Below are 13,446 nucleotides of genomic sequence, written 5' to 3' on the forward strand. Positions count from 1 at the left end.
TGTGTGTGTGTGTGTGTTTTCTTACTCCCAGAGCTGCTGGAGAAACACAAACAGCCACTGGCTCTGGGTACGGAAAGATTGGAGAGCATGAATATGTGATTTTTGCTGGGCAGTTATCTGTTCTAAACTGTGGGACAGAGCACATGTGTCTGAGATGCTGACTGATGAAGGACAGAGTCCCTAGCTCATCCCTGGAGCTAACTGCTCTGCATTGGGAACTATGTTTATTTATTAAGATTTTATTTATTTATTCATGAGACACACACACACACACACACAGAGGCAGAGACAACAGGCAGAGGGAGAAGCAGGCTCCATGCAGGGAGCCCGACATGGGACTCAATCCTGGGTCTCCAGGATCACACCCTGGGCTGCAGGCGGCGCTAAACCACTGGGCCACCAGGGTTGCCCAGGAACTGTGTTTAAATCAATCTTCTGTCCTTTTAGCAATTGTTGGTTTAGGTTCTTTAGTGACTCTTTACAAAGAAGAATGACTTAAAATTTTCATTCTTGTGAAGGGGACAAGTGCTTTAATGGAGTCTCAGATTCTACTATTTTTTAATTTTTTATATTTTTAGAGAAAGAGCAAGAGCGAGTGGGGGGAAAGGGGCAGAGGGAGAGGGAGAGAGAAAACCTCAAGACTCCCTGCTGAGCACAGAGCCCAACAGGGGCTTGAGCTCACCATCCTGACCTGAGTCAAAATCAAGAGTAGGATGCTTAACCACCAAGCCACCTGGGTGCCCCTCTAATTCTACTCTTAGAGCAATAAAAAAGGAAAGGAATAAATAGTGCTCGAGGAGATGGTCACTCAAGTCCCCGTCCAGGCTCACTCTGTGAATTCCATAGGAAAGACGCATGTGTCCCTGATAATAGTCTGTAGGGTCAGAGTGACCTGGGCTCAAAGCCAGTCATCCACTTGGCCAGTGACTTTGGGGATGTTGTTGAACCTTAAAGAAAGTTAACTTCCTTGCCTGAGAAGTAGCTACAGTAGGACTCAGTTTGGAGGGTCGCTGGGAAAATGCAATGAGATAAAGCAGGTGACAGTGACTAAACAATTGCCTGGGACATAGTAGGTGTTCAATAAATCTGGAATTCTCTCCATTCTTCTCGCATATTGTGTAAACTCCTCGGTGAGTCTCAAAACGGAGTATGTAGAAGAATCAAATAAAAGCGGCTTACTGAAATGCAGATTCCTGGGCTTTCTAGGGTTATCGAGTTGGTAAACGAAAACTGTGCCCCAAGAATCTGTGCTTTTAATAAACTCTGCCAATGAAGTGCATTTAAGTGCTTCATAAACTTCACTTTGAGAAATAATGGGTGTCTCAGCACTGATAAGGGACACTCTATTTTAACTGTAAACACATTTTCTAGTTGCGGACAGATAGCTAATATTGATTACCAGATCATAAGCTGTTTCATTACAATTTGTCCATAGGCACTTGCTTATCTTTTGAAATCTTCCTCTGCTGGCCTCTTCTCTCTTTTGCTAATCTCATTTTCACCTTTTGAAATGTATTCCTATGGACAACTTTGCCATAGTTTCTTTTTCTTTCTTTCTTCTTTTTTGCAATAGTTTTTTTTTTAAGATTTATTTATTTTAAACAGAGAAAGTGAACAGGAGGGAGGGGCAGAGAGAGAGAGAGAGTCTTAAGTAGACTCCCTATTCAGTAGGAGCCCGACTTGGGGCTCGAACCCATGACCCTGAGATCACGACCTGAGCCAAAACCAAGAGTCAGACATTTAACCAATGGCACCACCCAGGCGCCCTGCAACAGTTGCTTAATCAAAACATTGACTTTTTTTTTTTTTTTTAACTTTCATTTTTATTTTTGGCTGCTGCAGGATAGCAAAGCCCAAAGAAAACATGATTTACCTTCAGATCCAGACATCAGAACGTGCCGGCACCTGAGAGAGACACTTCGCTCGGAATGAGTGGCAGAGATGAAGATGGGGTTTTCATCTGAAGAAATGCTTACAAACCCTTATTTCTCTGTTCTTCGTCACTCTTGCCTGCCCCTAAACCAATAACTTGAAGAACACTGCATGAGTTTTATTTTCTTCCTTTGAAATCTCCCAAAGCTCTGGTTATCTTTCATCTACTTACCTTTCCTAGTGAGAGCTGTTGGTGGTTACCAGTTACTAATTATCTAAAATATTTTGAAGAGTCAGTAGAATTTAAACATTGCTGTAAAAGAGGCTTGTGTTACTGGTTTCCCACTGTTTTATTCACTCTGAGAGAAAATGTCTTTGTATTTGTAGTACCTATCTTGGCAAAAGTATCTCAACATGTAACTTTCTTGAAGGGCACTTGTTTCTCAAGCATGGCGGCACTTCCAGCAAACCATACCTGAGTCATGTTTGCACACAACTAATAGAATAAAACCTGACCTTCATCCAAAAGCAAGAAGTACTGTAATCTTCTTAGGAAGAAGTTTTGGCCACCTCTGCTCCAGGAGTATTGGATTCAATTTCACTCTTGGTTTTCATTCTTGTTGGTGATTCTAGAAGGTAAACTCCTACGCCAGCTGTAAAGCATTGTACTAAATATATCAAAAAGAGTTCAGTTTACTGTGAGTTATGTGGTACATGGTTCAAGTTCTGGTTGAAGAAGTGATTTCATTCCTATAGAGTACATACAATTTTTTTTTTAAATTTCTTTACCAGTGAAATAAATCAAAGACAACATAGTAGCCAGCCCTCAGAGTGTATTGGGAAACAAAGTTCCTAATGTGAACTGGGAGGGATGGTGAGAGACAGGTGGTTGTGTCATAAACACATCTGGCCTCATGGGCCAAGCTCAGTGATCCTCTCAGGGACACAAGACCACAGCGTTCAGGCCTGAGCGGCATTTGGTCTTCCTTTGAGGATGGACATTGGCTACTTGGAAATCTACAGCTTTGCCCTTGACAAAAAGAAAGAAAGAAAAGAAAGGCCCTGTCTTCCGAACTCTATTTTAAAATACATCTGGCTACACGGAGAGGACCAGCACTTCATTTCTGCTCCACGCCAAGGCCCTTGCCTGATATCTTTCTGATCGTAACATATCCTTCAGTCCTAACAAATATATAATGTGGGCTTCAAATCATTTTTTAAAATATGTGTTAGAGGGATCCCTGGGTGGCTCAGTGGTTGAGCATCTACCTTTGGCTCAGGGTGTGATCCCAGTCCCGGGATCGAGTCCTGCATCAGGCTCCCTGCATGGAGCCTGCTTCTCCCTCTGCCTGTGTCTCTGCCTCTCTAGGTGTGTCTCTCACGAATAAATAAATAAAATAAAATATTTAAAATATGTGTTGGAAATGCCTTCTCGGTTCCTTCTTAGAATCCTTTGGTGAAACTTCTGAGGAGGCTTTAGCCAAGAGGAGTGTGTGTGTGTGTGTGTGGACTGAGGGTCGGCCTCCTCCAGGGCATCTGCTCACCTGCTCCCCCAATGGAGGGGGGTCTCTCAGGCCTGGAGACCGGGTTTTACCTGGAGCCCAACTGCAGAAAGTGTGTTTGTTGCCTGACGTGTGGCGGGGAGGCCCTGGCAATCCTTCCCCTCTTGCCTTCCTCCATTGGCTACTGGGGAGCCACAGTCAGTCCAGACTGAGGGCGGAGGGGGCTTGTCAGGTAGCACCAAGGCAGAGATCAGGCGCTCGCAGAGACAGATGACGTCTAAGTACTCAGGGGCCAAGGAGGCCACAGGTGTCAGGAGATCAGAGGCCCTTCTGGTGAGGGCCTGGCAGGGAGGCCGCTGGGCCCTTCCTCAGGGAGCAAGGCTGTGGGTCCTATTCATCCAGCAAACAGGTGCCGAGCACCTGCCTAGGTCACCCTGGGCTCTCAGAATAGGCCACACACGGCTGCAGGTGAAGAATGCAACCAATGGACCGATGCAGGAGCTCCCAGCAGCGCTCTGTGCCCTGATTCAGGTGGTACTGGCAGGGGTGGGGGAGCAGGGCAGCCAGGCTCATCAACAGACAGAGGGACATGAGGGTCTGACGACCAACTCCCCGGTCCTGCCCCAAACATTCCCTTCAGCATCTAGCATGCGACCCTTTGAGATTTCATCCTGTGGGTCTTGCAAGTCAACAGCTGACATAGGAGAAATAGAACCCCATGCTGGGGAGCGGGTGAGGGGATGGGGCTGCCCATCGCATGAGAGCAGGTGAGGGCTGGGGGCCTGGGCACAGTGCCCAAGGCGGGCCCATGTAACAGCAGAGCAGGAAGCACTCACTTGCAGCCTTGTGCCTAGGGCGTGGCGTGCCTGGCTCTTGGCTCCTGTCTCAGTGAAGTGTTCTTTCTTTTACCACTTGGGAAAAAGATGCTCACTTTTAAACTGCATGCACATCATGGTTGGTTTATGGAGGTGTTGAATCCATCTTGTTCTCTTTATCCCTCTCTCTCTCTCCACACACACACGCACAAACACACACTACAAATATATTACATTTCACATCACATATTACATTACATATAAAATCACCTCAAACATGCCTGGCTGCATTTGAAATGTCTCAATGGGTACACTTCTCAAACACAGCAGTGAAAAATTTTGCTCTAATTAAATAACTCCCCTTTCCACTAGGTACTAAGCCCTAAAATGTGAGAGAAAGTGTCTTACCTTCCACCCTTTAGGAGAGTGGAGTGGAAGGAAAACCCTCTCTTTGTCCAATGCTGCTGTCCCCTTGGGGACAGGATTGATTCTGGGGATTAGATGGCCTTTTGTTTAGCAAATATGCCTCCCCAGGACCTTTTGGGAATGAAGGTAAGGCTAGGAAGGCAACAAGGAAACAGGGAGATTGCTAGTTGGCTGCCCAGATTTCCAAAAACTCAAAGCTGCTTTCTAGATTAAAAATAGGGGGATGAGGGCAGCCCGGATGGCTCAGTGGTTTAGCGCTGCCTTAGGCCCAGGGCCTGATCCTGCAGACCAGGATCGAGTCCCCCGTTGGGCTCCCTGAGTGGGGCCTGCTTCTCCCTCTGTCTCTCTCTCTCTCTTTGTGTCTCTCATGAATACATAAAATATTTAAAAAAAAAAATAGGGGGATGAAGGGAGCTAGAAAGAAGTTGTGGACATAGGTGCACATTTGGCCAGATGGGCCCTTCCAGGCAGGCAGTTCCCGTGCTCCGCCTATGCATCCTTAACCTGTGGAGAAAGAAGCAAGGCTGTGGAAGATGAACAGGCATCCTGCAGCTGGCACAGCTCACTTGTGACAATGATGACTGAGGTCAAGAACATCTACCCTCTCATTGCTGTGACAAGACCCCTCACTGTTTTTTTTTTTTTTTTTTTTGTCCCACGTCTATAAACAAAAGGAATTGCAATAGCCACATGATCCAAAAGAAATTTACTGCACGTTCTGTGGCTGTCCCTGACACAGCCCCTTGCTGGTGATTTCAGATGGAGTCTCTGTGGGTCCCAAGAGGGTAACAATAGGGGTGTTTGAAGAGTCAGAGAGCAGCTGGGGAGAGAAGTTGGGAAGGCACGGCCCCGTCCTCCATCCTTCTCATCAGACTCTAGTTGTGCTTCCGACTAGTCAGGGAGGGAGAGGTGGGACTGTTCAGAGCATCCTGCTTGGCCACATAGTGACCCAAATTTCCAGGAAAACCTTTCTGTTTGCATCTATGCGTTGGGAGCCCTCTAAGGGTGACCAAAATGTTCACCGTGTGCCTGGACCGGCTATGAGTCAGCGCACCCCCGTCTCCCACCTCTGTGACTTCTTTCCCAAGGGTTGATGTCATTTCCTTTGACCCCACACTCTGTAATTTGCTGTCCAGCTCAAAGCTTGAGAGCGTCTGGTTTTTATCTGCAGTATCCCAGGCATTCACATCATTACTACAATGTAGGATCGTTCTTGGTTGTGGACGTGTAGAAGGCACAGCTTTTGTGGCCTGATTTTAGTGTCGGTTCTCACTTTTACTTTTAGTCAGGTGTCTTGAAATCATTTATTATTTTTTAAAGATTTTATTTATTCATTCATGAGAGACACACAGAGAGAGAGGCAGAGACATAGGCAGAGGGAGAAGCAGGCTCTCTGTGGGACTCTATCCCAGGACCCCGGGATCATGTCCTGAGCTGAAGGCAGACGTTCAACCACTGAGCCATCCAGGTGCCCTGAAATGATTTATTATTTTACTCTGTGGCTGAGGCACCACTCTGCCTACTACAAGAGCCCATGAGGCCATCAAATGTGTACTCTAGAAATCCAGATTTTACAGAATTTCCTTAAATAAATAATTTTAAAAAATAAATAAATAATTTAATTTAATTTAGAAAGATCATGATTCTAAGAAGAGTTGCTATGCTAGGCTTACGAACAAAAACAAAAATTCAGAATTCAAGAAGAGGAAGGAAACATTTTTGCCAAAGACTCTTGGAGATGTCTAAGGTAGTGTTAAAAAGACAGATTTCTAAACATGGAAAATCCACAAAGACCACACAGGGACAATTGCACCATCATAAAAACAGTGATTATGGTCAAATGAGACAAGTTGAGCCTATAAAAAGAGTTAGAAGTCCATAATAATACTCAAAAGGGACAAATAATAGGAATTGTGCCAAGGAAAAAGTGCACATGAGTTTCTCATAAAGTTTACAAGACATTCTGTTAATTGTTCAACACAGCTAATGTGAGTTTTCTCCTCAATGTTTGACTCACACCAAGGTTGACGGTCATAACGAGAAGCAGATGGAAAGAGGAAGTGAAGCATGTTTAAAGTATATGATGTATATGGTTTGACCATTTTCTTTTCATTTCTTTTCAGATTTTTATTTAAATTCTAGTTAGTTAACATACAGTGCAGAATTGGTTTCAGAAATAGAACTTAATGATTCATCACTTACATACAACATCTAGGGCTCATCACACCAAGTGCCCTCCTTCATCCCCATCACCCATCTAGCCCATCCCCCTCCACCCTCCTCCATCAACCCTCAGTTTGTTTTCTATCACTAAGAATCTCTCTCAGTCTTTTTAAAAGATTGATTGATTGATTCATGAGAGACACAGAGAGAGGCAGAGACATAGGCAGAGGGAGAAGCAGGCTCCCTGTGGGGAGCCCGATGCAGGACTCGATCCCAGGACCCCTGGTCACGCCCTGAGCCAAAGGCAGACACTCAACCACTGAGTCACCAAGGTGCCCCACTAAGAGTCTCTTATGGGTTGTTTTGCTCTCTTTTTCTTTTTTTCCCCTTTCCCACATGTTCATCTGTTTTGTTTCTTAAATTCCACATATAAGTGAAATCATATGGTATTTTTACATTCAAATATGTTGGCCATGCAGAATTATGGGACCCGGTCAAATCCTTCCAGGGCTCAACCCAAGCTGGAGACTGGAAGTTTAGGGGTAGGAAGTGTTGGCCTGCTTGGTGTGTGCAGGAGAGGGTGACCAGTGCATGGGTGGGGGGCTGGCAGAGGGGCCATGGAGCCCTTGGGTGCTGCTCTCACTGCAGCTCACACCAGAGAGGAGCTGCTGATCTGGGTCCCACTGCCCATCATGTCACCATGTTGTGCCCTGGGTAGAAAAAAAATAGTCACAGAATTGTTTAACGCCTTGAAAGATTTTTAAAAATATTTCAAAATGATACACCTTCTTAACTGAAACTGAAAAACTGGAAACCATAAGACAGTTCCTTCCTACCTTATCTGTCACATGCTCGACAGTCATTATAGTCACACCTTCAAATGGCACTGTCCATCCAGGCCAGAGCCGTCAAAAATGGAGACAATTTTGCAGGCACAGGAGCTCCCCACTTCTTCCTGCTGCTGCAGGTAGGCTCTGGGAGGGTGAGGACGGATGCTGGTCAGACAGTGAAGGGGAGACTCTCCATGAAGGGACCACACAGCAACACCTCCGAGGAAGAAGTAGGAACACTTGCCTTGATTATTAAATTGGAAGATCATAATCAGATATATGCACTTAAAACTATATGTGTTCTTTTTATTTATTTATTTATTTTATTTTTAAAGTTTTTAATTTATTCATTCATGAGAGACACAAAAAGAGAGAGGCAGAGACACAGGCAGAGGGAGAAGAAGGCTCCACGCGGGTAGCCCGATGTGGGACTCGATCCCGGAACTCTAGGACCATGCTCTGTGCCGAAGGCAGACATGCTCAATGGCTGAGCGACCCGGGCATCCCACTTTTAACTTTTTTTAATTGGAGGGAATCATGTGGTGATCATCTACTGATTACAATTAGCCAAAAGGTTAATGAAAAGATAAAAACCCTCTAACCACTGGTGGCTGGTTGAGAGGGGGCAAAATAAGGTGAAATACCCATGACCCAAACTAAGGACATGGAGAAATACCGTCTGGGATTTGGGAAATAAAACATGACCCACTCTTAACTCAGAATTAGAAAGTTCTGGAATATTTTTCTTTTTTCAGTGTGATTCCTATTGTCAGCTGCTCCTGACATGACTGAGGCTGTTCAAAGTTGGGGACATAACCCACTGTGTCTAGTCCCAGGGCTCAAACCAAAGGCTGCTCTCTTGAGATGAGAAAGCTAGATTTCCAGGACAAATGAGACTATCCCACCCCAAAGGCTCATATGAAACATACAAGTGGCCCTTGAAATCTTGCTCTATGCTGGCTTTGTTCTAAAGAAGAGTTATGCAACATTGGACCACTCTTATCCATGGGAAAAGAGACTGGGTAATTCTAACATTTGGTACAGGAATCCTGATTAATTTAGTTAAAGTAGCATATTTTCTACCAGCGCCCCCGTGAGAGCCACAGGATAGAAAGATGCACAGACACTACTTAATGGTCAGTTAAAGGAAAATGTTGTACTTGATAATAACAAAAAATCAATACCAAGGAAATATAGTGAATGAATTCATGACCTGTTATTTGAGACTAATGAATGGTGGAATCCTGATGGAGCATCAGAAGAATACTCTTGTCTGGATATTATTGAATTATTACAGGATTAATCATCATTGTTGGGCTGCACAACCAGACTGCTCTCCTTCTCACCACCTATACTTTTATTTTGTCTTGAGGAAAAGCCAAAATTGAAGGATACTATGCTTCCATCCACTGATCGATCCATTAACCCAATTACCCATCATCAGTTCATTTAGCGAGTATCAACTGGCCTTCTATTACATGCCAGCGCTGGTACTGGGATTTCAGTTAGAGAGGAAGAGAGGCAAGATCTCTGGCTCTTAGAGAACTTACATTCTAGTTGGGGGAGACAGACTAAAAGCAAACAGACAATTGAGGTAATTTCAGAGGGAAATACCGTCACACAGGATGATGGGGTGCAGAAAAACTTGAATGGACCCTGTCCCCAGGTCCTATTTAGTTTAAGTAATTGTGTACTAATATTTCCTTTCTTCTTGAATAGAAAGTATAAGCACATTTATGCCACGTTTCTTGAATGAGTGGGTAATCCCTTTTTCCTATTGAGGAAGAATTAATAATACATGTAAATTCTTATATTTGATGCTCTTTTCATAGACATCTTTCTGGCTGTTGGTGGCAACATCAAAATCATTTAGGGAGCGGTGTGGGTCTTACTTTACTAAACCCCACGGATGCTAGGAGTGAATTTCTTTTCTTTTTTTAATTTTTTGTTTTAAAGATTTTATTTATTTATTCATTATAGACAGAGGGACAGAGAGAGGCAGAGACACCGGCAGAGGGAGAAGCAGGCTCCATGCAGGGAGCTCGACATGGGACTGGATCCCGGGACTCCAGGATCGCGCCCTGGGCCAAAGGGCAGGCACTAAACCACTGAGCCACCCAGGGATCCCCTATTTTGTTTTTAGGAGTGAATTTCTTTATTCAAACTACAACTTCTGCCTTCTAAACTTTTAATTGCTGGAGGAGAATGGTCGTCAAATTCCCACATTTCAACCCGAGGCCGTGGGCATTGTTTCCAATTTGTCCGCCTCTGATGAGAACAACAGCTCAGGTTTCACACCTGCTCAGAGTCTTGCAGCTTTCTGGTCCCCACACAGAAGGCTGGAAGCAGTACCGGTCACCCTGAGATATTGTTTGGGTGTTGCACTTAATCAAGAAGAATGAGGGGGTGGAATCTTTAACCAACATCAGACTGTCAATGTCAGGACATCGCCACCCCATTCCCAACAAAAGAATCAAAGAGCAATCTGGCCAGAGATGGGGGTGCGAATCCAGTCTGCAGCAGGTCTCCAAACATGTGGCAAAAAAAAACCCATGGCAAATCTAAACTGCGCTAAATCCACTTGTCCTTTTCCAAAGGCTTTGAAGAGTGACCCATGCATTCTGCATATGTGTGTTCAGGGGTGACTATGACGGTGAGCTTTCCATGTAATAGCCCATGGGCTTTGCGCAGAACCCTCATGAATCATCAAGAAACACATTCCAGGAAACTATCTCATCTACTAATTCTGGGGGGAAATATGTGGGTTTCATCTGAGAAAAAGCAATGAGTAGAGGAAACATAGCCAAACATTAAAAAGATCAGGAATTCAGGACCAAGTGACAAACTTGAGATTTCATAGCAAATATTTCCTTTTAGAGGAGCTCCCCCACCAAAGAGAAGAAAACTTTAAAGAACCTCTAATTCATGTTCTCTCCAAATTTCTAGAAGACGATGAAGTCATGAAAAGGGAAAAGTTTTCTTGTTTTTTTTTTTTTTTTTTTAAGTAGACTCCATGCCTAGTATGGAGCCCAACTTGGGGCTTGAACCCATGACCCCAAGATCAAGACCTGAGCTGAGATCAGGTCAGATGCTCAACCGGCTGAGCCACCCAGGCACCCCAAAGCATTTGTTAATGGATATATTACTTTGAGAAGAAAAAAAATCTGGAAAAGCAACAGAGGCAATTTACAGAAAACTAAATAAGCGAGTCAGATGAGGAGCTTGAGCTCAGAACACAGAGCTGAGTGATGACATTGAACTTGATGGGTATGAAGCTTACACACAAGAAAAGCAGACGCAGTGGAGGCAGTGTACATGCATAAGATGATACTAAACTTCTTTTTGTTTCACCCTGGGCTTCAGGATATGTCCAAGTTCCACAGAACGCTGAGTAGTGTGTCTGGGAAAGGAATCGGGACGGCAGACCACTGGAGAAGAGGGTCAGGGAAGATGTGGAGCCAGATGAGGAAGTACCAGATGTCACTGGTATCCAGACATATCTGGTGAAGACCCAAGATCCTTCTAATTTAATCATAGCAAAGTTACCCCTCGAGCACAGAGACAGCTGTGAACACCCCCTAGAAGTGGGAGAAACCACCAGTGCCCTCCACTTTACACCAAAAACATTCTGGTTGAATTATTTACATGTAGAAAACAAAACCATTTGAAATGCTAGAAACTGATACAGGTCAGCATTGATGGAATTCTGGTTTAGACCTTCCAAACACAATACCAGGTAAGAAACCATAAAGGAAACACGTATAGATGTGTTCACTTGGGCAAAAAAAAAGTTCTATACATGAAAAATACCAAATGAAAAACTAAAAGGGGGGATCCCTGAGTGGCTCAGCGGTTTGGCGCCTGCCTTTGGCCCAGGGCGCGATCCTGGAGTCCCGGGATCGAGTCCCGCGTCAGGCTCTTGGCGTGGAGCCTGCTTCTCCCTCTGCCTGTGTCTCTGCCTCTCTCTCTCTCTCTCTCTATGTCTGTCATGAATAAATAAATACATCTTTAAAAATTTTTAAAATAATAAAAAATAATAAAAAATAAAAAACTAAAAGGCCCATGAGCAGCTCCAAAAAATAATTTGAGAACCACATGTCAAACGGTTAATATCCTTATTATATAAAAGGCTCTTACCCATTAATAAGGAAAAGTGGAATATAGCAAAAGGAAAATGGGCAAGAGACAAAAACAATCATTCCATAATAAAAAGAAAATGGGCAATACGCCGGAAGACGTGTTGACCTGCACTACTCACAGAAACGTGGCTAAGACAGCCGTGAGGGATCATGTTTTGCTGGTCAGCTTTGCAGGGCTGTGTGCGTGAGCAGTGCACATGTGTGTGGGGGGGAGGGGGTAAAGGTGTGACAAGGACATGGAAAAGCTACATGCTGGTAGCGTGTTGGTGGAATTAATTTGTAACACATTCTAAAGGACCATTTGAAGTAGAGAGCAAGAGTCTTAAAATGTGCTGGCTAATGGGAAGATCTCTCCAATCTCCACACGATCCATGCTCTTCACCTCCTCTCTCTGCTACTCGCAGACACAAGTTGCCAGTGGTAAAGACAGTTGGTCTGTCATCAGGCCCTCCTGGTGTCCCTCTGACACGGTCTGGTCTCTTCACCTACCCTCTCATCCACCACAGCGCAAGGATTTATCTAGTTTGTTCTGTTTGAGAACCTGTGTAATTGGTTTAATGGGGCTTCATTTCACTGGGAACACTTGGCCTTTATTAGTCGCTCCTTCTCAATAGGGTGGGGGGAAGCTTTAGAAAGAATCGCTCCCAGAGCCAAATTTAAAGGAAGGGGGACGGGGGATGTCTTCAGAGTTTCCCTGGGTCCTCTCATTAAGTTAATTATTATCCCTGTTCACATTGAACAGCATTCTCTTGTCCCCAGGACAGAGAAAAATCTTTATTTTAAAATAGGTTTGAGTGGAGAAGTGATGTGTTAGCGTCTGATACTGGACAGTCATCTCTTACTTAGGAAAGTGAGAGGTGGCCAGGCTGGGCCTTAGGGGGGTCCCCTGATAGCTTAGTCCCACTTAGGGGGGTCCCCTTAGGGGGGACCCCTGATAGCCAGGGGTCCCCTGGCTGAATTCACTTGGAGACTGAGGCATGGATGTTTTCCTGACTTCCCAACTCACCAGGGCCAAAAGAAAAAAGTGCCCTGCATTGTTGGCTTCGAGAAAACATTTTTTGTGCATTTTATGCCAAGCCATGTTGATAAGGGCCCTAACCTGAGAGCCTGTGGGGCTAGGGGGAGCACTGGACTCTTTCTCCCACCAAGTCCTCAGTGCAAGGAGCCCAGCCAGGGAACATGGGTCATCCCAGGGGATATGGGAGCACCCTCCCAGACAAGAGTCAGCCAACATCGTGGTCACATATGATGGTTGGTGCTTGGAGTCTAAATGGTTTTAGCCCAAGGATCATTGCAAAACACTTTTACACAAATACTATAAAATAAAAATAATGAGCATGTTTGTGGCTTCTATGGGTATAAATAGAAAAGTGAGAAAAATTCGATTTGCTAAAAAAAAATTTAAAATAAAGGTCTATGCCTTTCTGGAGTGTGTTTATTGATGACACAAAATGATTCTGTACAAGGTGTGTCAGCCATTAAATAAACAGGTTATCACCTCTGTCCCACACACAAAAATGTGGCACCTAGAAGCTGGAACCCTTGTGCACTATTGGTGGGAATGTCCAACAGCACAGCTACTGTGGAAAACAGGGGGCCCTCCAGAAATTATTTTTTTTTAAAGATTTTATTTATTTATTCATGATAGTCACAGAGAGAGAGAGAGAGAGGCAGAGACACAGGCAGAGGGAGAAGCAGG

General features: G+C 44.5%; 1 protein-coding gene across 1 annotated transcript in view; it reads left to right on the top strand.

The window, feature by feature from the left end:
* Positions 1 to 3,286, top strand: part of SLC22A1 (solute carrier family 22 member 1) — a 30,169-nt gene extending 26,883 nt beyond the window's left edge. Inside the window, exon 11 of the mRNA XM_072829879.1 lies at positions 1,843 to 3,286. Within this exon, the coding sequence (XP_072685980.1) occupies positions 1,843 to 1,909 (67 nt within the window). The 3' untranslated portion in view covers positions 1,910 to 3,286. The remainder of the gene's footprint in view (positions 1 to 1,842) is intronic.
* The last annotated feature ends 10,160 nt before the right edge of the window (positions 3,287 to 13,446 follow it).

This window comes from Canis lupus, chromosome 1 (genome assembly GCF_048164855.1).
Source record: "Canis lupus baileyi chromosome 1, mCanLup2.hap1, whole genome shotgun sequence".
Lineage (NCBI taxonomy): Eukaryota > Metazoa > Chordata > Mammalia > Carnivora > Canidae > Canis > Canis lupus.